This window comes from Mugil cephalus, chromosome 2 (genome assembly GCF_022458985.1).
Source record: "Mugil cephalus isolate CIBA_MC_2020 chromosome 2, CIBA_Mcephalus_1.1, whole genome shotgun sequence".
Lineage (NCBI taxonomy): Eukaryota > Metazoa > Chordata > Actinopteri > Mugiliformes > Mugilidae > Mugil > Mugil cephalus.
Genome location: NC_061771.1, coordinates 22712781 through 22739935, shown reverse-complemented (window position 1 = coordinate 22739935; position 27155 = coordinate 22712781). Strand labels below are relative to the sequence as shown.

General features: G+C 43.3%; 1 protein-coding gene across 1 annotated transcript in view; it reads left to right on the top strand.

The window, feature by feature from the left end:
- Positions 1 to 27155, top strand: part of si:dkey-92j12.5 (multiple PDZ domain protein) — a 39300-nt gene that overhangs the window by 7506 nt on the left and 4639 nt on the right. The window contains exons 15-37 of the mRNA XM_047575104.1: positions 266 to 451; positions 633 to 794; positions 1603 to 1812; positions 3359 to 3529; positions 5418 to 5541; positions 7591 to 7789; positions 13365 to 13658; positions 15290 to 15487; positions 16061 to 16238; positions 17945 to 18055; positions 18629 to 18691; positions 19099 to 19170; positions 19616 to 19715; positions 22339 to 22547; positions 22768 to 22859; positions 22956 to 23085; positions 23193 to 23285; positions 24423 to 24497; positions 24594 to 24944; positions 25070 to 25153; positions 25789 to 25982; positions 26782 to 26929; positions 27022 to 27093. Coding sequence (XP_047431060.1) covers positions 266 to 451; positions 633 to 794; positions 1603 to 1812; positions 3359 to 3529; positions 5418 to 5541; positions 7591 to 7789; positions 13365 to 13658; positions 15290 to 15487; positions 16061 to 16238; positions 17945 to 18055; positions 18629 to 18691; positions 19099 to 19170; positions 19616 to 19715; positions 22339 to 22547; positions 22768 to 22859; positions 22956 to 23085; positions 23193 to 23285; positions 24423 to 24497; positions 24594 to 24944; positions 25070 to 25153; positions 25789 to 25982; positions 26782 to 26929; positions 27022 to 27093 — 3516 coding nt within the window. The remainder of the gene's footprint in view (positions 1 to 265; positions 452 to 632; positions 795 to 1602; positions 1813 to 3358; positions 3530 to 5417; positions 5542 to 7590; positions 7790 to 13364; positions 13659 to 15289; positions 15488 to 16060; positions 16239 to 17944; positions 18056 to 18628; positions 18692 to 19098; positions 19171 to 19615; positions 19716 to 22338; positions 22548 to 22767; positions 22860 to 22955; positions 23086 to 23192; positions 23286 to 24422; positions 24498 to 24593; positions 24945 to 25069; positions 25154 to 25788; positions 25983 to 26781; positions 26930 to 27021; positions 27094 to 27155) is intronic.

Below are 27155 nucleotides of genomic sequence, written 5' to 3'. Positions count from 1 at the left end.
GAGAGATGTCAATAATATATCAATATCAAATGTAATATGTCAATGTGATGTCGTGTCAATATCAAATGAACACCAGGTCCAAAGGTTTCCGAGCAGAACATTGTGTTGTCACAAGATGGTCAATGTTATTTACTTTTCCTCTCAGTGGTTTTAATGTTTTTTTTTTATCTCAAGTGTTAAAAACTCCATGACTCAGTCAATCACTGACCTCAGGAATGTCTATTTTAGAAATACCATATATATATATTATGCATCTTCCTGGCAGGTGAACGGGATCCCTCTCGTTGGAGAGACACACAAGGAGGTGGTCAATATTTTGAAGGAGCTGCCGGTGCGCGTGTACCTCGTGTGCTCCCGCATCCTGCCGCCTTCGATTCCAGAGAGTGACGAGGAAGACGGAGAGGACGTCTGCCTCACCCTGAAAGAGCTGCTCGCCGAGTTCAACGACAAGGTGAAGGCCCGAACCGAAGGAGGCATCAAGCACACGTGTTAAACACTTCCCTCAAAACAGCACAAACCACCTCGAGTGGATTCTTTTTAACGCGACACGTGCGTTTGAAATGATAACTCAGACGTGCCGCTCTTCTGTCTGCGTCCCATCCCCCCTCTCCCCCGCCTCGCCCTTGCTCCAGTTGGACCAGGGCTGTGTCATTCCCTGTCCTACAGCCGAGGACATCACCAAGCGTGGCGTGCCGCCCATGTCACCTCCCCTGGCCATGTGGGAGAGGGAGGCTCAGGTGGTCGAGCTGGAGAAAGGCGAGTCGGGACTGGGCTTCAGCATCCTGGACTACCAGGTCAGAGACATGCCTGTGAGCATTTCCACAAATAGAACAGACTGGAATGGGCTGCGGTCTAAGAATATCAATGTCTGCATGGATTGAGTGGACACAGAGAGTGGAGAAATGGACATTTGTATTCTATAGGACTGTGTATATTTGTGTGTTAAACTCGTAAGAATGTTACATGAAAAACACATTTTCACCCACGTTTGAGCACAAATCAATATTAAAGCTTTCAACTCATGGAGAAATAGTAACCATGACACCAACCAATCCATTCGCTTCCTTTTAGCCCACGGTCATTTTATTTGATGTGTTAAACTCATAGACTGACTATAAATATGATAGATATTTATATTGTATAGATACAACACATCCCAACTGATGGTACTTTCCCAGGGATATGGGCAGCGCCATCTTGTGAGTTTAGAACCAGTTACAAAGAAATATTGAATTATACACTGCTCTCATTGTCCTACGGGGTCCTACAGGGCTGCTTCACAGAGCGGTTGGAATGGCAACTTAGCCACCATACTGTTACATCCTGTGGTGTTAAATAACTAACTAAAAAAATAATAAGAATAATAAAGTAAAATCACGTGTTGGCATATTTTTACCGTTCTAATTCAGCCTAAGTCCCATCCACGGGAGGTGGAGCATATGAGCTATACTGCAGCCAGGCAGCAGGGGGAGCTCTACTTGCTTTGGCTTCACATTTGGGGAGCTCCGTTTTTATACAGCCTATTTTTAAACTCATCTAAATTGTTTATTCTCAGTAAGCCTTTTGTATTCTTACCTTCTCCATCCTTACGTCCAACTCCAGGATCCTGAAGACGCCACTAAAACTGTTCTGGTCATCCGGTCCCTGGTGTCTGGAGGGGTAGCAGATCGAGATGGTCGCCTGCTACCCGGCGACCGACTCATGTTTGTTAATGAAACAGACTTAGAAGGCTCCAGCCTGGATTATGCCGTGCACGTCCTGAAGTCCACCGGCTACGGCCCTGTCCGCATTGGTGTTGCCAAACCCCTGCCGGTATGTGAAGACAAATTTTAATATCTCATATCTTGTATCAAATTAAACATTTGCGAGACATGCGAGTACACCGAGTTTAATATTTGAAGGAAGAGATCCTGAAAATGAAACAACTAGGGACGGTGCAAGATAGAACATATTCTCCACCAGGAGTACGTGTAGTTTAATATTGCTATATTTAATGTATTCCTAAAAATGGAGAACGTACCGGTGCTATATGAATCAAAATTCTATACTGCACTATTTTTTAGTCTTCCAGCAACAAAAATGTGTCATATTTGATGCAGTACATTAAAAACAAACCAAAATACAGATCAAAAAGTTCAACCTCAATGCAACAGTTGTGGTATCACCTGCAATTTTTACTGAACCTGTGAACGCCTCAACGTTCCCGGCTTTAGCTTGAGTTGTGTCTAATACAAGGCGGCCCTGCATGATGTGCAATTTCCTGTAGAAGGAAAAACTGAAAACTCTGACCTGGCCCAGTGCCTGACATGGATCCAACAGAACACACTTGAAAAGTTTTAAAGTAGAAGGTAGACCAACAAAAGCCCTGAAGAAAAGCTGCCAAGAATCACCTCTGAAGAACCAGAATATCTTTCCTGAGATTTGTGCGCTGGTAGGTACCAGATAAGTTAACAAAAATAAAAAAATAAAAGTAAGAGTGCAATTAAGTGCACGGTGACTTTTCTTGCATTGCGGTTATAGTCTGTGGTCTGTGAAGGACCACATCCAAAAAGTCCTCCCAAAAGTTAAACACCCCACTGATTTGAATTGCACACGGGCTCGTACTGTCATAAAGTTTTTTTTGTTTGTTTGTTTTTGTTTTAATAAATCACTCAGTAAATTATTCATAGTTGAACTGTTTAACTAGTCATGAGCTTTTGGTCACACCCACAAATACCTGACAAATCAATATGCTTTATCACAAATGTCCTAATATGCACACACTCAGGAGACAGAGTTCATATCACAGAAAATTGTTGGACAAATAACAAAGACCATCCAGATGTTTAGATTATCACGTTTGTACATCATCTGTGCAGAACAGATAATAACAAGCAATTATTACCATGGTCTGCAACAAATACTTACACTGTACATGCCCCAAATAAATTCAAAACTTTGTGTTTACTGTTTTTTTTAACTTCATTAAATCTTAATCAGACTAATGCAATAAAAAATTAATTAACACTTCCACAGATGACCGACGTAATTACTTAAAAATACGCTTTTTTTTTTTTGAAAAGTACAAAGTTTCTTTCCTTTTTTGTTGTGGACCGTGGCTTGGTAACAAGGAACAGAGAATCCAGTTACAGGCCTTCTGAATTTTTAATGCAGCTGAGAGACGAACACAATGCTCGACCACACTACAGATGGAGAGAGGGAAGGGGAGAGGAGAGCAGGGTGTCTAATTTACAGTCACCTTCTCTAGCCTGTTTTCTTCAATTGACTCTCCTTCGAAGCAGATATATATATATTTTTTTTTTTTTTTGGTTTAGTTTTAAAGCCCTTTCATTTCGACTTCTGAATACTGTTTTCTCAGCTGGAGCTGTGTGGCGGCCTGACGCCCATCTCAGAGAGGAGCACCCGGGCCTCCTACGATGACACAGAGAGCCACACTCAGGTCAGCCTGCTAGCTGAGGCGGCCGAGGCTAACGTCAACACCGCGACTTGCTTCTCTGAGGACGGCGCCGTCAACGAGCTGTGTTACACGGTACGTCAATGCAACACAATGCGAGCGCTAGTTCCATAAACAGGATACTATACTTCCTGCTAAATCTTTATCATTCGTGGTCAAGAATCAAACTTTCATGCCTTAGGTATGCTCGCACCGGCCATTATACTGCAGGACTGGTGTTATTCAAGTCCATCCATTTACGTATTTATCACTGGTTTTCTGGGCATACTGTAAACAGAAGGTGGATATAAACCTGGAATCCAAAAGTTTAAAATACATTATTTGTTTCTTGAACTTAAGAATACCCTCCCTAGCTGTATGATCATGCACAATCATGCTGAATATCTGCTTAATGCTTCAGGCACGAAACATCTTTGCTGTAACGAAGCACTAGTCTGGATTTTGCAGTCTGCCACAAAGAAAGCGTTGCTCCACCGTGCACACCTGAGATTCAGCGGCCAGCCATTTTAGCCACGCTAAAGGAGATTACCATGTCAGCGTCTGTTCCCTTCGTCCTTTAGTGAGGAGCTTAGAGTCGGCTGTATCAGTATCACCGGGTCAGGTACAGAGAAAGTGCTCGGTGTCAAAGGCTTGTTCCTGCATTGTGGCCTCAACTCCGTCCTATTGAAGCAGCCTTTTGTTCTCGCCTTTGCTTAATTACCAACGATTGCCTCTCAATGAAAAGCGCTTACTACTTGCACAACACTGGCGCGCAGTCTAGCACCGAGGGCGTACGGTTCTGCCTCGGTGTCTCTCTAACGCGCACAAGGAGCGGGGGAGAATTTTCATCAAAGACAGGCTTGTTGCAAAGGCAGCTTCAGAACTTTTTAAGGGGCTGCGTGCACTTTCTGTGCAGATTGGAAGAAGACCCCCCTCGCTTTGCCCTTTCCCTTGGTGAATTACTCCAAAGGCCTTCACTCTACAGAGTTACTACAGTAGTCGTCTGAAATCATTCCTGTGTATTCTGATGGGTTTAATAATAGTTATCTTTGCATTATTTGAAATTTCTGCTGGATTGTTGGTCACTCAACCCTATACCACTATAGTCCCAGACTGGATTATCCTAACGACGGATGGATTTTACATCGTATGGCGTGACATTGGTTCTGGGAGATACAGGGTGTCTTGAGTTGATTTATTTTGTTTTGTTTTTACTGAAATATACTCCATGGATTGCCACAAAATTTGGAAAAGGCTATATATCTAGATCCCAAATGGATAACTTTGTATAACAGCTAATCTAGGTCTTCAACAGGGTGTCTTCGATCCCTAGTGGGTCCACAGAGGTACTGCAGAGGGGGTGACAAAATCATTGGTTGATTAGACATTTTTTGTAAACATTTTTTTTTTTAATCCCCCCCCCCACACACACAAATTTAAATTTCATGTGAATCCCACATATTTCAGCAAAGGGATAAAGGATAGCTTAACTTGCTAAATGATGATAATAATGTATATTTATAAACAGCACTAGGCTGAGTTTAATATAGAACACATACAGTAGGTAGGGCGTCCCTACTTAATCTCTCCATCAGTTTGGGGTCCTAGGCCTGAAAAAAGACCCCTGCTCTACAATGATCAAACTGAACAGCTGTATTTTCCGCTTACTGCTAACTTACACGTGTTAGAATGCTAACATGTGTCTGTGAAGGACATGGTATATTCAAAAATGTTGAGGAAAACAACTGGACTTGTAGAGTTTCTTGAAGACGTTCTGACAATCGTCCAAGTAGTTGAAGTTTAAATAGAAAGATCTATGGTTGTAACCCATCACAAATTTGCTTGACAGCAAATATTATCCCCGTTGAGTTGTTACTGTGTGTTTTCTATTCATTCCAATGTTCCAATATCAGAGCATGTTTCTTGAGTTTACCAGAAACTCTTATACTTATTTGTGCCCCCCTCCCCTCGTTGTCTCTTTCAGTCAAATCAGCTGCGTCATCGCTTCGGTGTCATGGAGGATGACGACAGGCAGCAAGCCCCACCTCTGCCCCCCCGCACCAGCTTTGAGAGGACAATCACAGTTGTCCGGGGCAACCGTAGCCTTGGTATGTTGTCCGTCTTTCTCATGATGATGGTGTCTTGGTGTGTGTACGTCGCGGGCATGACGATAATGACACTAATAGGTGGTGGTGGTGATGACGACTGCCCCGAAGAGGAGGGGTGAAGTGATGTGTTCCTCATACCTGAGGGAGGAACATCTGTATGAGTGTGAACCGTGTGCGTTTGGGTTGAGAAGGAAGTCAGGGGGTGGATGAACGGTTAAAGTCACATGAAAGGATACCAAGAAGTAACAACCAATGAGTATACATTAATTGAATGCCCATCTGAATATATATTTTATACTCCATTGTTGAGAGTTTATTGTTCGAGAGTAAGTCCAAACGGCAAGCCACAGAGAGCAAGGCGATCCTGGACGTTTACGTAAGGGCAATATGCAAAGCATAAAGAAACAAACTCATTTGTATTCTGGGAACACGCGCCAAGAAGGCATCACATTACTGGTGCACGCATGGGTGTGTGCAAAAGTTTAAAATTATGTAAATGATCGTAGGTAGAGATACTCAAGGTCGTAACCTACAGTGTTTGTATCACTGCATTCTTTTCTGTTTGGTTTTAATCTGTCTAAAATATATCTGGTTCACTTGCCGAGATATTTATTGAAGTACGGTTTTGTGGACGTCCAAATGTGGAGGGGAACAGGGTACAGAGGGGGTACATATGTGTTTGTCTTGTGGTTTTTGTATTTTTAATTTGATTTGTTCTGAAGCAATAGCTTCACCATAGGCACAGCCGTATATCCATAAGGCTTGAAATATGTGGGGTATTTTATGAGCAATACCAATGTGGTGCAATATTTATCTGTGCTACTTTACCCTTTTCTTCCTCCCAATTATTGGGTGCCTGTGCATTACGATCCATTTCTTTGACTTTCTGTCCAATTTTGGAGATTAGACATACGCATGCAGGGCATTGTTTGTTTGTACTGCAAAGTACTGGGTGGCTTTAAAAGCAAGTTGTTAAAGAAAAGGTTTTGATAGAGTAAAATGGGATCTTTTTTTCTTGCCTTGCTCATCTAAAACATAACTATAAGCAGCCTCTTTAGTCGTTGTTTGTTGCTGAATGTTGTAAAGGTAATTGGTGTGAACTTGTAGCACTTAACTTACATGGTTGGTAATCTAAAAACGTTTTGTTGAGCTCAAAACAGATCAATTTTCCTATAAGAATCCACCATGGTGTGTTCTTTTATGTCCCTGTAGGAGAATTTTTAATAGTAAAAAATGTGTTTTGATGCCGTTTCATAGTTTTTCTCCTAGGAATTTTGAAACCGTCCGCATGATTTCTTCAAAATTCCTCTATCGTCTTTGAATTGTGTGTCTTCGGTTTGTACTGTCAGCGTCAGTAGCTTTGTCTCCAGTTGATTGTATTCCTGGCACTATGATTGTATTGTAATTTGAATGTGACAACAAAAAACAATAAACTATTAATATGATCAAAAAGAAGCACAAAGTCATTTCTTTGACGAACTTCAAATTCTGTACGACCATAGTGTTGTGGATGTGCGTTGTCGTTACATAGCGGTAGTACACCGGCACTGTGAAACAACCCGCCTAATTGGTAGCTGCTTTCCCTCTCTGCAGTACCTGCGTGTATGTGTGTGCATAATGTGCGAGCCAATGTGTGCGATGCCCGATTTACCTGCTTCTGCCTGTTTGCATTAATGAAGTGTTTGTGTAATCCACCTAGTGTCCAAAGTGATAATGCCAAAGTCAGGTGTTTGTGTGACTGGCATGTGTTACCCCTACAGTCACCTGTGCCCTCTGGCCTATGTGGTTTGCGAGTGTGTGTGTGTGCACCTTATGTGGGTGTGATTGTGAGGGATGAAGCTGTGCAAATGTCAAGCATGTGTAGCCGTGCTTGTGTGCTAATCTGCCTAGTGTCTGTCTTGATTATGCTGATTATGCCACTGTCAGGTGTTTGTTTGGGCGACTGTGTGTCTGTTTGGCATGCATTCAAAGCAGCCTTAGCCAACCCTCCACTCACCTGCCGCTTGTGTGCGCCCGTGTGTGTTTGTGTGTTTGTGTGCGCGCTGGCAGGGATGACGGTGAGCGCTATCAAGGACGGCTCAGGCATGCTGGTGCGGAGCGTGGTCCAGGGGGGCTCCGTTAGCCAGGACGGCAGGCTGGGGGTGGGGGACGCCATCTTGGCCATCAACGGAGAGTCTACCTCCAGTCTGAGCAACGCCAGGGCCAGGTCCATGCTCCGCAGGCACTCCGTCATGGGGCCAGAGCTGAGGTGAGGAGACGGTCACTGTCTGCGACATTACGACGCGTTCGTCGTTACGTGCTCGAGCAAAACATTATCCCTGCTGGAGCTCACTCTATGTAAGCTTAAAGGTCATTTAAAAATGATTCACGCTACGTCACAGAACACCCCTCTAGACCAAAACACTCGGTGGATGGATGCGCAGCACTGTGAGTCATCCTCTCGTTACAATGGGTCAAGTGCTGTTTGAACTTTTAGATTTTTAAATTGTGATTGCGAACGACCTATGACTCTGGTCACACCGAAGTCCAAGAGTTGTTGCGGTAAGTGAAGCTGTGGACAGAAAATAAGCGGTGTTAAGTGGCGACCCCTACATAAGTCATGAGGAAACTGTCACAGGAACTGTTGCTGTCAATAAAGTGCGGTTTAAGCCTCTGGGGGACTAGACACTGTAACCTACGTACGTAACCTGCGTACGTAGCCTATGCACGTAGCGTACGCACGTAGCGTACGTCGGTGCGAGCCATTTAATATTTGTGCACTCAGTCTGACTCACTCTGTAAAAACACCACCCAAATGTTAGCTGGAGCTGTGTCCTTTTTGGTAGTCGGGTTAATTTTTGTTTCTGCTTCTTGCTACTTGAAACAAAAGCAAATGAAAATTCCACCAAAGACTAGTCATACAAATGTCTGAACCTCCTCAATTAACCTTTCATGTTGCTTGACAAAATATATATATATATTGCTCATTTGCCTCGAAAACTGGAGCAAACTAATAAAATGTTACTCTCCTCTTCTGTCACAATAGTGAATATGTTAGTAATTGGGTCCAGAAGACAGGATTACAGTGACAAAGCCATTGTAATGCAATGATAAGGTACTAACAATGGCAGAGAAATGTCACTATGGAAGCAGCAGAATTGGGGAAAAACAAAAGTGTCAGATTTCAGGCTGACGAACAAACTGCAGAGCACTGAGAACCACCAAACTAGCTAGTATGACAATGTCAAGGTCCCGAACAGATTCAGTTCAATATCAATTCATTTTTTAGTTCTGAAACATTCTGGCAAAGACTATTTCTGGTATCGCCACAATATTTTACCTCTAGCTGACACATCTTGCATATGGCTTGGCTTTGATCCAGCTCTTCTTTGTGATCATACTTGAATCATACCTCATACTTAAATGGAAATTGCTGCTACGCATCAGCTCCTCTCTGGCGACCATGTATGGATTTGGCGGCGTCTCTCGCGAGAGAGTCATGTGACACAAGTCTCGTGAGTTTGTGGCAAGATTTTGAAAGAGAGGTAGGAAATGGGGAGAAAAATAATCAATCATAAGATTTTGAGAAATTTTGTAAATGTTTTATAAATCTTTCCAGTGAGGATCAATTTGATTAGAAAAATATATTGAATTTATAAAAAAAGGAATTTTATCTAAACCGAGCCATATCAAAACTGATTTCAAAGTCTTATTTTTGCCTTTTGCAGGACAGAATATGTATATTTATATACACTCATTCATAATTCTGGCCACAATGGTCCCTATACCTGAAATAAAAATGCATGTCCTGCTACAGCTCTGACACAGAGTGAATTTCTGATTATTCCCAAGATCAAATGACTTATTTTTTGAATGGTATGAAATGTGTAGTACATGATAGAATTTAATGACCACAAAATATCTCATATCCTGTTGTATAGGCAGGTTCAAGATTCTGGTGGCTGAAATTATCGAAAGTTGTTCTCTGTTGCCAGATGAAATTTAGGAATTCTGTTACTTCCCTCATAGGCTTCCAAGCTTCCAACAATTTAACAGTGCAAACACTTACAATCTGGAAACTAGGACAAAAAGTACAACAAAACACAGAGACATCCTTCTTTTAATGAAGGGAGTAATAAGCAAACACCGTCCTGCCAAATGAAAGGTAGAGGAAAACACACAATCTGAACGCTGCAGAATGGAGAAATGCATAGGAAAGGGCAAAATGTAACAAAAGTGAACTTAGCGCACTAATCAAGGCTCTGCATCGGGCGCAGCATCGACCATCTGGGGTTCTTGTCACCGAGATAATTTTTCAGCACAAAAAGGACTGATCTGATAATGTGTCCTGCTGTTATGTCTTGTAATAATATGAATGGTTTACATAAAATAAAATAAAACATGATCTGAATTTCACCTCTTCTATAACAACTTGTCCTCTAGACCGTCGCGGGGGTTGCTGGAGCCTATCCCAGCTGTCACCTGGCGGGAGGCGGGCTACACCCTGGACAGGTCGCCAGTCTATCGCAGGGCTAGGATTTGAATTCATAATGAAGTGCTTAATGAAAGACGACTTATCCTGCCTCCATTCATCCCTTTACTAAAATATGTAATACCCCCCGCAGTATCTCCCCGCTTATGAAGAACTATGTATTAAGTTATGAAAAACATAACCTAATCTAAATTCTAACCTAACCCTAAAACAATCGAAGATAATTCCATAGATATATACAGTATAGAAATTAAACACAACATCAGGCACCACAATACCACGACCCAAACTTGGATCAAACATATTTTTTTTTGACAGCAATTTATCTTTTTCTTTCTTTTTAAAAATGTTAGTTGGTGAGAGTCTTCTGGGAATGAGAAGAAAACAATCAGGCTCCGAAAAAAGTAACTGAACACCGCTCACATTTTCCAGACGTGCCCATGCGGATCTCGTCCGTCAGTCCGCGTGACGTTGAATGAGTGAGCGCGTCACAAACGGGCGCGCTCGGCGCGGTCACAAACACCGTCTTCTGCTGCGTCATCATCATCTATAAACGTTCTTGTCTCACCTTGTTTTCAAACGCTGCAGTCGCAGCCGACTGAGGCTCTACAGCCATGTTAGATTAAATTAGATGATGAAATTTTAAAGATGGCCCGAGGGGGAAATTGGGTATATTATTACTTGTTCTAACATCAGCACTTATGGCTCCACGTTTGGCAACGCTTGTTTGGGTGATTGGAGATGTGCTCCACCTCTACCACCCCGCTGCCCTGCTGAACACCCACTCGCTTCCTCTCCACCTCAGCGCCTCTTTGTCTCTCGCACACACAGGTACACACATTAACACGCACACACACACGCAGCCTTTCAGTCTTCTAACCTCCAAAAACACCTTTTTCCTGCTAAGGGAAATATCTCTGAATAATTCATCACTCATATCACCTTGAACAGTCCGCTTCTGAATAAAGGAGCGTTTTAAAGAGCCTCTCGTAGATGCGCACGGAGTACGCACACAGATGAGCGCACGCGTGCATTTTGTCTTTCTGAGGCACATCCGCGCACACAAATAATAGACAAACACGCGCTCGCGCTCACAACCACCACCACCTCCTCCTCCTCCTCCTCCTGACAGCACTTCTGACAAACTAAGAGCGAGTGGAGGCAGATGAGTTGCTTTGGCAGCCCAGGAATAAGACACATAGAAGGGTGAGTGCTTGTCACTACCAAACTGTCTCCTTTGAGACAAGACAGGCTGTCCACGTCACATGTCACATGTCACAACAGCTTAGCGCGCAAGACTTCCACATTCAATCCACCGCTCTGAATGAAAACGGAGAAATTGGCTCTTTCAGCAGATTCAACCGGCGTGTCTGCCGGTGGTGTCACGCTATGTAATGAGAGGAGAAATGGAAGCGTGAGTGAGGAGCTTTAACGATGTCCTTGGCATCTTTCACGGCGCAGATCTGGGCTTATGCAAAACTCCTCGACGTGATTCAGAAATCTGACTTCCAGCCATTATTTCCTCGAGCCGAGCGGGGCACGTCCGTAATTTTGCATAGCTCTTAGAAAAACATCTGACATGTGCGACGGCGGCTCCTGTAAATCGTTTCGTGTGGTCCACAAACATTTAACGATGAAATATCCAGACGTTGAAGCTTAGGATAGAGCCAGGCCACGTGTACCTGTACACTGAAAAAATGTGGAGTCAATGTTTACTTACTTACTCAGAAAAACCCAGGTAATTTTCAATGCAGAAATGTTGAGTAAATTCTATGTCAAGTAAACTTTACTTACAGACATAATTTCTACAAGAATAACCCAGGTAACTTTTACTGGTAATTATCAATATTGTCACTGCATTTCACCCTCTCATCAGACTCAGTTCGCATCAAAGTAAAAATCAAACAAATGAGTTTTCATTTTTCATTTTTAACTGGATTTTCTCATATTTACACCCTATATTAAAGTAACATTTACACAATATCTTACATAATTTAATACTAACGAGGTAACACCACCTTTATTTTTCGTTTGCACACAAGTATAAGTATTGTTTTCTAATCACAAACACGTTCACAAATATTTAAAGGTGTCTGAAGTTGCACTTTTTGAAAGAAAGGTTCTCTCCAGGTGAACTGTAGTAATTCTGAACTCCTCCTCAGTCTGAGAAAAGGAAGTAAAGTTACGCTAGTTAACACAATGCATGTAAGACCAAGCAGTTTAGACACACTGACACTGCAGTGTGTTGAGTAAATTAAAGTAGTCTTGAAACATCTAAATGTCACTGCACTTCGGCACATGCCCGCTAGCGAGGAAACAAGCCAGCAGGTCAGCGAAGTACACCTGAATGTTTGTGCATTGGTTCCTAATTTGTTCCTAAATTTGTTCCTACAGAAGAGGATTAGTGCCAGTGGGAAAAAACAAAAAATATTGTTGTTAGAGCGAATATATATATTATTTTTTTCAGAATTCTGACTTTTTTCTCAGAATTCTCTGAAGAAAAACTGAAATTAAAGACACAACTAAAAAAAATAAATAAATAATAATTCGCTCTAACTTCATTTTTTTTTTCCAGTGGCCCTAATCATATTCCGTACGTTCCAACTATAGTTGCATGCAGTTTAAAAAGTTAACAAAGTGCATACACGTATACTTACACGAACACGCATATAGGAATTTCTCTTGATAATAAACCGACTGCTTTCTGCATGATGAAGTCACTCGCCAGATTTGAATGAGGTTGCCAGGTGTTCAAAGTAAAGTTTACTTGTGTTTTACAACTGGATCACGTAGTGAATAAATTTAATACTAATTACTTGATAATGTCAATTACATTTTCAAGTTAAGTTAAAAGTATACTTATAAATGTCAGTAGAATATCATATACATATGCTATTTTTAAAGTAAAAACAGGGAAATAAAAAAACTCTTTGAAAAGAAAACTTAAGAATTAAATTATGGAGCAGAAGTAATATTTACAGGGCCCAAAAAAAAACATTTATTTTTTCCAGGGTATTCAGTCTTTGTGCTTATCTGAGATAACCAGCAGCAGGAATCATTTTTATTTCTGTTATTGATCGGCCCACCTAATCTTGACAAGACAATGAGTAAATGTCCTTTTTCAAAATCCCAACAGATTAAAGGATGTGCCACTATTGTTACATTTTATTTATACTGTTCAGTAATTATTCACTACTACTGTGACATTTTTTTCATCTTATTGTCATTGTTGGTGAAAATAGTATGAATATGCAGCTTTTAATACATTGTGACAGAAAAGCTTAAGTGATTAATATTTAAAATGTCTCCACCCCCACCCCCATTCTTCTCTTCCACCATCTTCAACCCTCAGAATAACCTATGTCCCAGCCCGTCAGGTGGACGAACACCGCGCTCGTCTGTGTTTGCCCCCTCTGGCGTCGATCGAAACGGGCAGTGCCTCGCCCCCGCCTCCGGAGCCTGCGTCCCACCCGGCCAGGTCCTCCAGTCCCCCGGTCGGGTTCCCCCTTAGACCGTCTGCCTCTCTCAAACATAAGGCTGCAACCCCAGATCCTGAACCGTCCACTGTCAGAGCTTCTGCCTCGTTCAAGGCGCCGACCAGAGGACCGGGCGTAGTCCCTACAATCACCCCAGCCTCGGACTCAAGGTAATACAAGGTCCACAGGTTTCAGCCTATTATTTATGGTCACCTAATCCCTTCTCAGGCCTCAGAGGCCAAGATAAACCTGTCTTGAGGCTTTATTAGTCCTCAAGGCTTCGGTTTTATTACAGGCTAAATGTTTGCTATTTTTTTTTCCAATGTGTTAACCTTAGGCTTTGGCTTTTTATAGCAGCCATGGTTAATTACTGTAACACAACATTCAGTTACCCAGCAGCTTAAGTGATACTAATGATCTGAGCTATTATCTGACACTTTAATTAACCGTATCCATGAGGAAACAATGTGTTTCAGTGTGCAACCAGCTCATTGTCAGTGTCTTCCAGTCCGTATTTTCTATTCTCCATTCTTCTCTGTGGTAAAGGCAAAAGCTTCTCTGAATGTTGAATCTCTGAGTTATATTTAGCCGCTCGCTTATGGATCTCAGTGCTGACTGTCAGCGAAAATGAATTGTTTCGCTTCTGTCTGTCCCTGCTTTCACTCCGTCTTTGTGCCTCGGCCTTTCTCTTCCCTCCCTCACTCCCATTTCTCTCTGCAGCCCAGTCTTCATTCCTATCATTCAGTGCATTCATTGTCTTTGTCTCTTCCTCTTTGTGTGTCTACATCTGTCTTTCATCTCCCTACCACCCTCAGTCATCTTGCTCGTCTTTTTCTCTTCACCTCATTTTACTCCTCCTTCTCCTCCTCCTCCTCCTTCTTGTGCCTGGGCTCTATCCCCTTCTCCCGGCCACTCTCTTTCAGCCCTGGTGGAACCATTTGTTCTGCCCTCTTCTGTAACTTAACTGGCTATAGGCTCCTGCTGTGCAGATAGCACAACTATCACTCACATCCATGGGCTTATTACAGCCCTCCACCGTTAAACATATTCATGAAAAATTCTCTCCTCCTCCACCGCTTTCTTCCACTCTCACACACAGTCTGTGTATACAGGGATACTGTATATAGTGTGTGTTAAGACGCACACACACTACTTTGCAGTGACCTCGAAGGCAGAAAATGTGTATTTTCAGGGCTATTTGCACCTAAATCAGTGTATCTTCTCACCAGTACGAGTGTCTTCTGGGCTTATGCCACAATGTGACTTATAAAAATAACAAGGTACACCAATATAACTAGCAATTTCGCTCGTGCGATGACGTGAAATGACTTGTAACTAACAGAGTGGAATCTACAATTACCAGTTACCATAAACCGCTTTGTTATTACACAACAAATACATTACGATACAACACAATGCGATGAGATGAGATACAATATGATTAGATATGATACGATAAGATCCGATGTTACGAGATGAGCTGAGATACGATACGATACGATACGATACGATACAATACGGTCAGCTCAGACACGATACGATACGATACAGTCAGCTCAGATACGATAAGTTAAGACAAGATAAGATTTGCAAGACACAAAAATCAGCTTACTTATATAATTATATTTTTTCTTAGTAATTAACTTAAACCAGCAAACAGAACTTCAGCCAATAAACCGAATTACCGCCAGTTCATTTTCTGTAAAACTACAATTAAGAGACTGAGACCGATCAGGTTTTACATTCAGCATCGTATGTATGCTTAAACTGTATGTGCCTGCATGCTCTTTTTAACAATCAGCTGGCAGATTCCAAAATCTCTGCCACACAAGAGTAAGGAAGAAGGGAAAGATGGATGCCGTGCGGAGGCGAAAAGCAAAACAACGAATGCCGAAGTGAAAGAACTAAAGCCAGAAGTGAAGATAAAGGTGGACGGTAAAGACGAGGGAGAAGAAGAGCTTCGTTCTCACGCCACCATGTCTTGGGATCAGCCTAAAAGGTTAGTGAATCAGTGATGTCAGTGGTGCCTGTCGTTAGATTTTAATGAAATTTATTAAAAGCTCGGTCTGTGATGACCTCTATTATTTTTGTACCAGAGGCGGCTTAGCCAAATCCTAGCGTGTTCAAGTTCATGTTCATAGCAGGAATTGAGCAGCGCAGCAGATTCAACATGCTCATATTTCTTGGTTCAGAGGAAGTGACTGCTTTCTAAGCCTGAGTCTATTACACTAATGACTGCACCCCACTTGGATAAATCCCATAAGGTGCACTGCATGCAAAAACCAGCTTGTGTGTGTCTCCCTGGCAGGTATAATATTCTATTGTTTTGACTTAATCTCTGAAACTCTGAAGCCTTAAGCAGCTGAGCAGTGGGAGACTGAGAGAAAAAAGACAAAACAGAGGATTAATTCTCCCCCTAATGCAACTCTGCAGACATGTTTTAGAGCAGGTACAGGAGGTGCTCATGAAGCATTCAGCAGACTCACATTCATCACTGTTGCTCCACTCTCCTAAGGATCTCCCAGCTCCACACTATGCGAGGATGTTCTATGCATCTTGCTTTGCGTTTCAGTGTGCGGCTGACTCGAGCACCGGGCCAGTCCTTGGGCATCAGTATAATGGGAGGCAGAGGCATGGGTCGAAGAATGAGCAGTGGAGAGATGATGAGGGGAGTCTTCATCAAGCACATCAGCCCTGACAGCCCAGCAGCACATAATGGCACCCTCCGGACTGGAGATAGGATACTAGAGGTGTGTGTGTGTGTGTCTGTCTGTCTGTGTTTGGACGTGGGGTGCGTGTCGATGTGTTGTACAAACAAAGAAGACAATTATTAGAAATGCTCTGAAACACACAGATATGAGGGTCTGTGAAGCAGTCGGAGAGGCTGAGAAGTCAAAGAGAGATTGTGTGCGTACTGGCAGCACTTTGGCACTATATGTGGCCTTAATGGTAATGAAAGGTGATGACATTATGTTGCAGTATATGTGTTCTATAGTAAGCTCGACCTAAGCTATTCAAATAATACACAGGTTCAAATATTCTTTTTTTCATTTCAACATGTGGCCAACTGCCGCAAACCTAAACATACCTGACACAAACATAGCAGCGTACGTCTGGGATTTAACCTGGGGACTGAACAGGATCTCAGTTTATTGCGGGGAACCTGACAGAGTTAACGTGTAATGTGTGGCCTTGTGATTGGCTCAGCAGCGAATGGGGGCGGGTCCTATTGTGTACAGGAGACTTACGATAGATTGACAGGTCTCGGCTAGTGTGTGAAACAGTGCACTATCAAGACAGCTCCTGTATCACTGAATGAGTCATTTCTGTCTCCATTTATCCCTTTACTAAAATATGTTGGTTTCATATTAATGTGTATTTAAAGATATTTAAATTAGTGGGGGAAATTTTAAAAAATATATATGAAAAATGTCTAATCAACCAAAGATTTTGTGACTCCCCCTGCAGTACCTCCACAGACCTCCTAGGGGTCACGGCCCCTCTGTTGAAGACCCATGGTCTAGACAACATCCGCATGAACACCAGGTCCAAAAGTTTCCCAGCAGTCCATTGTATTTCCACAAGATGATCAATGTTATTTACTTCTCCTGTCAGTGGTTGTGGCTGAATAGTGAAGAATCCTGCAGAAACAGGCCAAGTTATTCAGTTAATGTTCAAATCAAACACCAGAATGGGGAGAAAGCTGATGACAGTGACTCTGACCGTGGCAGTATTGTTATGCCAGATGGACTGGCAAGTATCTGTGGAGCTGCAGAGAGATTTTCAACTACAACAGTCTCCGGAGTGTATCAAGAATTGTGAGAAAAACACAAAATATCCAATGAGGGGCACTTTTGAGGACAGAAATGCTTTTGTGATGAGGGAGGTCAGCGGAGACCGACCAGACCGGATGGAGCTGACAGAAAGAGTACTGTAACTCACATAAACACACTTTACATGAGTGGCGAGCGGGGCAGAAGAATCAGATGGGCTGCAGAACAGCAGAAGACCACGTCAGCTTCCGCTCCCGTCAGCCAGCAACAGAACTCCGAGTTCCGCAGTGGGCACACACTCACCAAAACTGGGCAGCTGAAGGCTAGAAAAAAACATGTCAGTCTGCTGTATTATGGTTGAGCCGTGTGTACAATACTGCGACGAGAAATAACATTGTGATCTGCCAGAAATTTTGCCATATCATTTCTCAGCAGCTGTCTGTTTGAATTGGGTTCACTGCCGGCAGCGCGGCAAATAAATGGGCATGGCTATTATAAAGCAATTTGGATTTTCCGAGTCGATTTATAATTCAAAGACATTTGATCTGAAAGTTTCTCGATTGAGTTTTTTTTTTGAACGATATAGACGTGTTTATGCAAATTTCCAACATCTTTTTGGCCACACATGAATATGGTATCAGTTGAATTCAGCATTTGTTGTAATAGCTGTCGTTTTGCCCAAGGTGTGCGGCGTGGACCTGAGAGACGCCAGCCATGAAAAGGCGGTGGAGGCCATCCGCAGGGCTGGAGACTCCGTGACCTTCCTGGTCCAGTCTGGACAGTATAGATCTCAGGTGGTGTATCTATCTAAAATACCATGCTTGGAATGTTGTCTGCATTGCATAAGGAGGCTTACATGCTCTACACTGTGTAGCATTTAAATCTCTTGAGGCAAATGGATGGAGGGATGAGAAGGGTTAAGGTGTAGTGGATGAAAAGGGGCCGAGGAGATGGGATGAAAGGGATGAAGTGGTGGTCGAGGGGATGGGATGGACGTGTAGACTGATGATGGTGGAGGAACACAGGGTTGGGGCATATCTCAGGAAGTTTAGGATTCTTGTCCCCCTGGTTCCAGTAATGATGGGTACAAGAGGACACACCTTGATAGGTAAGTGTGGGAAATAGAACGATATGGGGTATGGTCCAGTTTCTAGTGTCTAAGTTAAAATAATTTAATTAAATACACATGGGAAGACAAGGTTCCCATCAAAGCCCCATCAGATGTTCTGGAGTGCACATAGTGTGCAATATGACGCCTCCTGGACACAAAGCATATTGAATAAATAATGTTTTGTGTGCGCATTACATCCGCGCTTCGCTGTCAATTAATCTGCCTACTCTGAATTCTTGTGTTTTTTCGCCCACAGTCTCCTGGTCTCAACCATGAAACGCTGACTCTGACGCCGCTGTCCAACTCACACAGCAGCAAGGTAACACTGCTCTGTTAGATACCTGAAGCCTCACACTACTCTTTTCCGTTTTAAAGGAATAAATTTACACATTAAGCCTTAAGATAAGGCTACTCTAGGGTGGAAAATCCCAAATCATACAAATACAGAGTTAAAGAGCGGTGAATGTGTTTTATATTGTGCAGATCACGACCACAACTTTGATTTTATTCAAACGGATGACGACCAGTTTCGTAATGCCCTTGCTGATGTTTGGTTGTGCACTGCTGTAGCATACATAGACTGCTACGGATACGCCACACTATGCGTAGAATGATGAGTCATAAACACCTACAGTGCGATCCAAAAAGAAAAATAGAAGGGCTTTATTTTCTGTTTTGGTAGCAGTGTGTATAGATCTATATCTGTGTTTCCCCACATGATCCCAGGAAGCAGAGACTCTCAGTGGTCTGTTCCTTAGTCTCTCCCCTGCAAACCCTTTCACTCCCACCCCCTTCAAGGTTGGTACACCGTTCCGTGTAAGTGTGTCGAAAGCAGCCTTGCGTTTGCATGGAGCCGACTTCCCCAAAAAATTAATTAACGTGCATGTTTGTAGATACAACCCTTGTAGTTGAAAATCCCTTGCAGCCACCTTGCTTGTTTGAGCCCTTTGTTTTCCTCCTTTGATGGAGATGCATAACTCTAAATAGACGGTGCATCCTTTTGAAGTTATTTTCCCATGCACTTGTAAGTCAGTTACAAAATAATGCATGATTCTGGTCAACTTTCATGTTATTTTTAGCTGACATAAAAAAAAAAAAAAACTGTTCATTAAGTAATTTTCTTCCCCCACACCGCTTCATCAAGCGCACTGAACGAGCCTCAGGGGTAGTCCAACTCATGCCCGGAGGACCCCCGAGGCGTCTCAAACTCTGCCTGTTCAATAATGCAAAACCTCTCCCCAAGGTAACTTCGCCAAGCCCCGACAGAATGGATCGGCGAAGCCCCGTAAATGTCACAACACCAATCACAGCGGTAGACGAAGACGGAGGCGACACTGGCAGGAGTAAGTCTGCATCCTTTAGACATCACACGGGCACACAGAGGGATCGCCCAAAGTAACCCCGAGTAACATCACAGGAGAAAAAACTGCAATACTTTTTTTTGCAACTGCAACTTTTGCAATTTAGTGTACTATTGAAGCCATTGGAATTTCCGTGATGTTTCAATTGTTAAACCAGTTGCTACTATGCATTATGAGCCAAGAACACAAAGAGATGGAATATTTCTGGGAGAGCAACAGTTGTGTATGAATGGGTTTTACTTAACGAATAAGAACTGACATTATTTTTGTCTCTTCTCTCGAACAGACACACACAAAATTGTTATTTAAATTGTATCCCAGAGTCAGAATTCCCTTTGTCGTCTCCTATGTTCACACGTGCAAGGAATTTTTTTGTGGTGGTTAGCCCAATACGCATACACGTAAGTCATAAGTTAAATAGAGAATAAACTGTGCTATACATATTGTGCATTAAGAGGGTGAGCATTGATTATACACAGGACCGAGCTGAAGTGCACCTACCAAGCAGCAGCCTCCGAGTCTGAGGGATGAAGCACATAAGGAAGTGCATAAAGCTGCGGCTGCATGAGGCTGGCTCCAAAAGGGAGCAAATCTCCATAGACCCCCATGTTAAAAAGCCCACCTTTACAGCAATATTAAACCTGTTTACAGCCTGGTGCAAAAAAACTATTTTGGTCTAAGTTTATTTCACTATTCATGACAACTGTAAAGGGGGTGAATTAGTTTATTTTTTATTAAGGTTTAAAATTCTGCATAACTTAGGGCGTTTGAGTGACCGAGCTAACAGGTAGGGGAGAGTTGAGTGGGCGGGTCTCAATGTCCAATACCACCCTCATGTCCATATTTGGAGTAATTGAGTGTAGGCGGAGTAAAGCTCATTCAACATGGCGACCACAGGCTACGCCCATTTCAGGCTTCATGTTCGAGGTTCAGAATCCAATGGGTGACGTCACATATGTCATTTGATTGGTCCGCTTGGCGACAGTGTGTCTCCATCTCCGCAATTTCCGAATTGATTGTTTTGGGTCAATCAAGATGGAACACATTGAGAAAAGGTTAAGTGAGGAGGTTCGGAGGTACAAACATTTGCATGACTCGTCTTTGGCGAACTTTTGGTAGGAAAGGAGAAACAATAATTGAACCGATCGGCGATACGCAGCACGGACTAGCGTTTGGGTGGTGCGAGCCACACTGACGAGCGCACAAGCGTAGAAGGCCTTAACGCATTAGGCTTAAAAAGTCTGTGAAAGACTTTTTTTTTTTGTGGTGTGAGAGAAGTGGCTCAAAAAGTTTACGTCCAGGGCTGGAGAGGTCGGCCGCAATCTTCTGATGTTTGATATGCTTTGTGCACTTATTGCCCTGTGGAGTTTTCTTGTAAATATCCAAGGTTTCTCTTTACACTCCATGTCACTCATCAAAATGAATTGCATGTATCCTTGGGGTCTGACAAGTGTGTTGAATGCATTTCTCTCCTTTTGCAATAGCAAACTTTATTTCAGTGTAAAATGCTGGATTGTTTACACCAATGCATCCTTAGGGCGCACTGTTACTCTACTCTTTATAGATCCGTGTGGAATAATGTGGAATATTGGTGAAAGTGGTGGAAGGAAGGTGTAATGTACTCGTGTCCATGCATGTGTGTCCTTGTGCATGCGTCTGGAGGGTTTCTGGCCAAAAATGGGTCATAAAATTTAATCACGAAAAAGAGGATACCACCCATTCTGGTCTGACCAACAACCTCTAATTGAAGGTGAACAGAAGATCACTAACAGACCCTGGTGAGTTTCACAAAAGGACAACCCCGCAGATAGTAGTTTTAAGCTTCATTTTAGATAAACCGCGGCTCCATAAAAAATCTATTCAGTCCTTACAACTCAACAAGGAGATCAACAGGGGAACCAAAGTAGCCATAGCACCTGGACTAGCCGCATGCTAACGGTTAGCTTTGCGATTAACATTAGTATAGCACGGTTTTTGTAACTTAAAATAAATGCCTTAAACACCACCTCGAAGCTCACAGTGTAATGAAACAACAAAAATAACCCAAGTGCGTCTCATTTACTTACTGCTAGTTCCACTCCGAGACTCAGACGATCTAATTTCCGCGGTGGAACACCTGTAGCCTGTACCTGAACGCTGGGAGGACCTTGTAAATAAAGCTGCAGTAATTAAAAACCACCACCAGGGGGAAACGTAACTTTTTCCCAGTCATTGACAGGAATCAGAACCAGTTCCGTGTACCTACAAATGTAACGGGTTTTATAACTGTGCTTATTTGCACATATGTAACTCTGAGTCATGCAATTATGTGCTGTAAGCATTGCTAAACCCATGCTCACACATATAAATGCACGCATGCGCACACCAGCCGTATCCAATCATTCTGTATGTGCTCTATACAGAAACGCAGATATCACCTTTCCCTCAACTTGACTGATATCCCTTTCAGACAAAGTGCCGCAACACCCCCACACACATTCTTCTCCGGGGTGTAATGCTTCTCCACATGTCTCCATGTGTCAGTCGTTATGTGTAGTACTCCACACTTTTTGGCTTAGCCATCAAATCTTCCTACTAACAACCTCCTGTTTGTTAACTCTCTTAGAAAAGATGCTTCAGCGCTATGGCAGTCTGTCTGGAAAGCTGCACATGATTGAGCTGGAGAAGGACCCCGCGGCTCATGGCCTAGGAATCAGCCTCACAGGCAACAAGGATGGCTCCAGGGCCCGCATGAGTGTCTACGTGGCAGATATAGACCCTCAAGGGCCTGCCGGCTTAGATGGGAGGATAAAGGTTGGGGACGAGCTACTCGAGGTAAGAAGCAAACGGGAACAAAAAGAGACAATAAAGTCAAAAATATCTAAGTTAAAGACAAAGTTTGTGGAAGAGGGTGTTGGATGTTTGCAGAGTAGATTTATCATCCAAATGAATAATGGTGAATCTTTGGCTTTGCAAAGGCTGAGGTTAGGGGAAGATGGACACGGATGTGAAAAAGTAGAGGAGAAAGTACACAACGTTATGTTTCCTCTTCTAGATTAATGGTCAGATCTTGTATGGCCGGAGTCACCAAAACGCCTCCACTATCATCAACAACGCTCCGTCTAAAGTCAAGATCATTCTGATCAGGTATTACACAAAAAAAGGTCTTGCGGCATTTACGCAGAATTGACTGAACATGATGTGTGCGTTGGTTAAGTGTTGGCTGATTTTTTTTCCTTCTAGAAATAAAGCAGCTCAGAGTCAAAAGGTCCGGGGATGCAGGACAGAGTGTGAGGACACTGTGGACTCCAAGGAAACCGGTCGGGAGTGTGGAGGATCGTCCAGGGACCTGGAGCACATTATCCTACCTCAGGTACAACAGCACTAGAAGAGTGATATGAGAGGAGAGAATATAATTTAACAGCAAATACATCTCCTATAAATACTCACGGTCATTCATGTTGTTGCATCTCCCTTCAGGATCATGCTGGACTTGGCCTTTGCCTGGCAGAGGACGAGTCTAAGAGAGGACTGCTGGTTAGGTCCCTGAACCAGAATGGCACTGCCAGTAAGGTGTGATATCTTCAGTGGCATTAATATCATATAACCAGCATCAACAGCATGCATATGTTCCCATTCCAGAGATTTATTTCCCTCGTTCAGGCTTTAGAGTATACCAATCAGGCATAACATTATTAAGTTAATAACGTCTTGTGACGGTACATTTTTCTGCTGGGTAACTTTAGAACCTGGAATTTGTGTGAATCCTATTTAGACGTGTAAAACCCACTTAACCAGACCGGGCATCCCCACCCCAGAGCAAAGACACTCCTTGATGCCAGCAGCCATCCCCAGGAATAACTTAAAAAAAAAAAAAAAAGAAAAAAGAAAAAAAACAGCACGAGGTGTTGACCTGGTCTCCAAATTCACTAGATCCCAAACTGATCAAGTATCTGTGGGGTGATCCACGGAGGCCCCTCCCCTCAACCCACAGGACCCAAAGCCCCCCATTAACAACATCCTGTTGCCAGACACCAGAGGACACCCTCAGAAGACCCATGTCCACTCTCTCCTTAGTCAGAACTGTTTTGGATGAACAAGGGAGACCTATACAATAAGAAATTCAAATGTCAAATGTCACGGTCATAATGTTATGCCTGATCGGTGTATCTAACCCATTGTGATATTATTTATTTAGAGGTAAATTATATTCATCTGAACACACCTCATAAAAATAATCCTTTTTCTTTCTTCTCGCTGATAAACACTTATCTGTTGGGATTGTAGCTTTCATCATTGCAGACTTCATCCTAATCATTCTGGGAATACTCACCGGGACACAGGTTGCACATAAATCTTTCAGATCTTTGCACCTATTAAACCTCAGTACTCTTCCTCAGCCCTGGCAGCCACATAGCCTGTCAGAATACAGAGACGTCGATGAGCGTTTCGGTATACCCTGTAAATATTTAAACCAGATAAACCTCCAGATAATGCAGTTGCCGTGCTTTAAAGAGATTTCATCATGTACTAATGAGCTTTCATGTACGGCCCCGGGCAATAGCTACTCATATTTGTCCAGAGGGTGCGTTTGATTTCTAATTTCACTTCCCCTCCGTCTTTTTTTTTTTTTTTTTTTTTTTTTTTTTTTACACACACACATTCATGCATTTAGCTCATTTTACTTTTAATTTGTGCTTCCGTGTGCAGGATGGCAGGATAAGGGCTGGAGACAGAATCGTAGCAGTGGGAGATGAACCTGTGGCTGGACTGTCAGTGGACAAGGTTGAGACACCAACACACACACACACACGTAAACTCTTCCCTTCAAGGTCAGGTGGATTTAATGATTTATGACTTGCACATCTGCTTTGTATTCAGGTGTCCAATTTGATTCTCAAACACCGGGTCACTGTCAAGCTCTCCGTCAGCCGTTCCAAGAGTGTCACCTCTTCTTCTTCTCTACCTCTCCCTGCGCCACTCTCCGGTTCCGGGTCCGGTTCCAGCGCTCTCTCTCCCACAGCCTCGCTCAGCCTCCCCGCCGCCTCGCCTTCGTCTGTTAGTACGGCGCGAGCGTCCCCGACGGAGCGCCCCGATTGGCTGGGGTCTGCCCCCACAACCTCTGACCCCTCGAGCTGCCCTGTTGCGGCCGGAAGGGAAACTACTATAGAGATTTGTAAAGGAAATGTCGGCCTGGGCCTCAGCATCGTGGGAGGATGCGACACTCTATTGGTTAGAACTGTTTAATAGTATGAGAATAAAATGCACGCGCTGAATGTGTATTTATCTATGCGTAAAATCCATCTGCAAAGCGAGTTGCACGTTATTCCGTTGTTGGCTTCTGATTCTTACACCAGGGGGCAGTAATTATCCACGAAGTGAATGATGGAGGAGCGGCGCAGAGAGATGGAAGACTGCAGGCTGGAGACCAGATATTAGAGGTATGACAGGCGCACGCACAGACACATATATCAACGCTGCATGCTCCATTTCTTTCCCTTCAAACCTGCCCTGACAATCAGCCATAATATTATGACCACCGAGGGGGGAATTTTGATAACATTGAGACAATTCAGCGTTCTGCTGGGAAACCTTTGGACTTTTGCCATTCATGTGGATGTTACTTAGACATGTGCAACCCACATAAACCAGACCAGGCACATCCACCCTATAGAAATGTGCAGCCTGACACAAACCCACACACAGAAACGGTTTAGGAACAACTAAACAAAGTGTTGATCTGGCCTTCAAATTCACTAGATCCCAAACTGATCAAGTATGTGCGGGACCCCTGCTAACACCACAGGATGCCCTCAGAAGGCCCATATCCAGTCTCTGATGAGTCACAAGGAAAACCTACACAATATAAGTGAGGTGGTCATAATGTTATGTCTGATCAGTGTAGTTCCAGTGGTATCGCTTTACTGACTTTTGGTTGATTATCGCTGTTTGATTCTTGTATATAGTTTTAATGATTTCTGTCCAGTGAAGGTTGTGTACTTATTTAAAACATACTGTGTGTTAACTATTACCCAATCGCTTCACGTTGCTTCTCTCACTCTCACCCCCTTCCTAGGTAAATGGCATAGACCTGCGGCAGGCCACCCACGACGAGGCCATCGCTGTGCTGCGGCTCACCACCCAGCGCGTTCGGCTGTGCGTCTTCAGGCACCAGGAGGCCTACAGGGAGGAGGACCTGTGGGACGTCTTCAGCCTGGAGCTCAGGCCTCGCCCCACGGAGGGGCTTGGGTTCGCCACAGTGGGGAAGAGGTACAATTATGATGCTCCCCGCCAAAGGAGAAACCTCCGAGTTGTTACGCCCGCTGTCATCGAAAATCCGAGGACGCGTGTGAATGGCTGTATGTTCGTCAGAGGTTCAGAACGCTCCTAAAGCCGGCCTGGATTTAGATCACAGAGAATTTGCCCGGAGACCGTTAAGCTAAGCCAATGGAGGAGGTTGACGATGACGCGCGGCCGTGCATGTCTTGCACCTTGTGAAGATGAAGAATAGGCAAAAACAAAGTAGGCCATGCACTGCTGCCACTACGTTAAAACAAGTTGTGCAGCAGATGCGTAGGCTATTTTTAACACATGTTTAATTAGAATCAACTTTTTATTCGTGGGCTGAAGCCAGTTTCTCAACAGTTTTGCCCTTTACGCTTCTAATAATAATAAAATGGAAAAACTCCCCCTTTTTAATTATCAGAAGAGGTAACTGGAGGAGAGGAGGCAGTTAGAGGTCAGTGACTCTGCAGCAACAGATCGTTAATGTAAAAAAAAAGAAAAAAAAAGAGGAGATAGATATACCGTATAATAAAATGACACACCAATCCAGTGCTCAGTAATTACCTTACAGGTAAAGAGCCAGGCAAAAGGTCATACTGCAGAGATAACACAGGATACATTATTTCTAAAGAATTTTTTTTCTTTTTTTCCCCATTTTTTTTAATGTGGTTTCATGTATTTCCATGATCAAGTGTGACTTTATTCACAACAGCTTACAGGTCACATCATTTATTATATAAGCGTGAAGCAGACATGGATTTTGACCTCCGTTTTCTTCCGACAGTAATGACACGGGCATCTTTGTGTCAGATATCATCAGAGGAGGTGTAGCAGATTCGGATGGCAGGTTGTTGCTAGGTGACCAGATCCTGTCAATCAACGGGGAGGACGTCCGCGCCGCCTCACAGCAGCACGCGCAGAAACTTCTGCAGGTCCGGTGCAGTCGCACAAACACCGTGTTTAATCGAATTAGAAGTGTCCTCAAGTGCCGTCGTTACCTGAGATGTGCCACTTTTTCTCACAGAGCTGCAGCGGAGGAGTTCACCTGGAGGTGGCTCGGTTTAAAGCTGGGCTGCAGTACTCGCGGCACAGCCAGGTGAGCTGTTTCCTATGTGTGTCAAACCAGTGAAAAAGAAATGTAGGATCAGATGGTGTTAT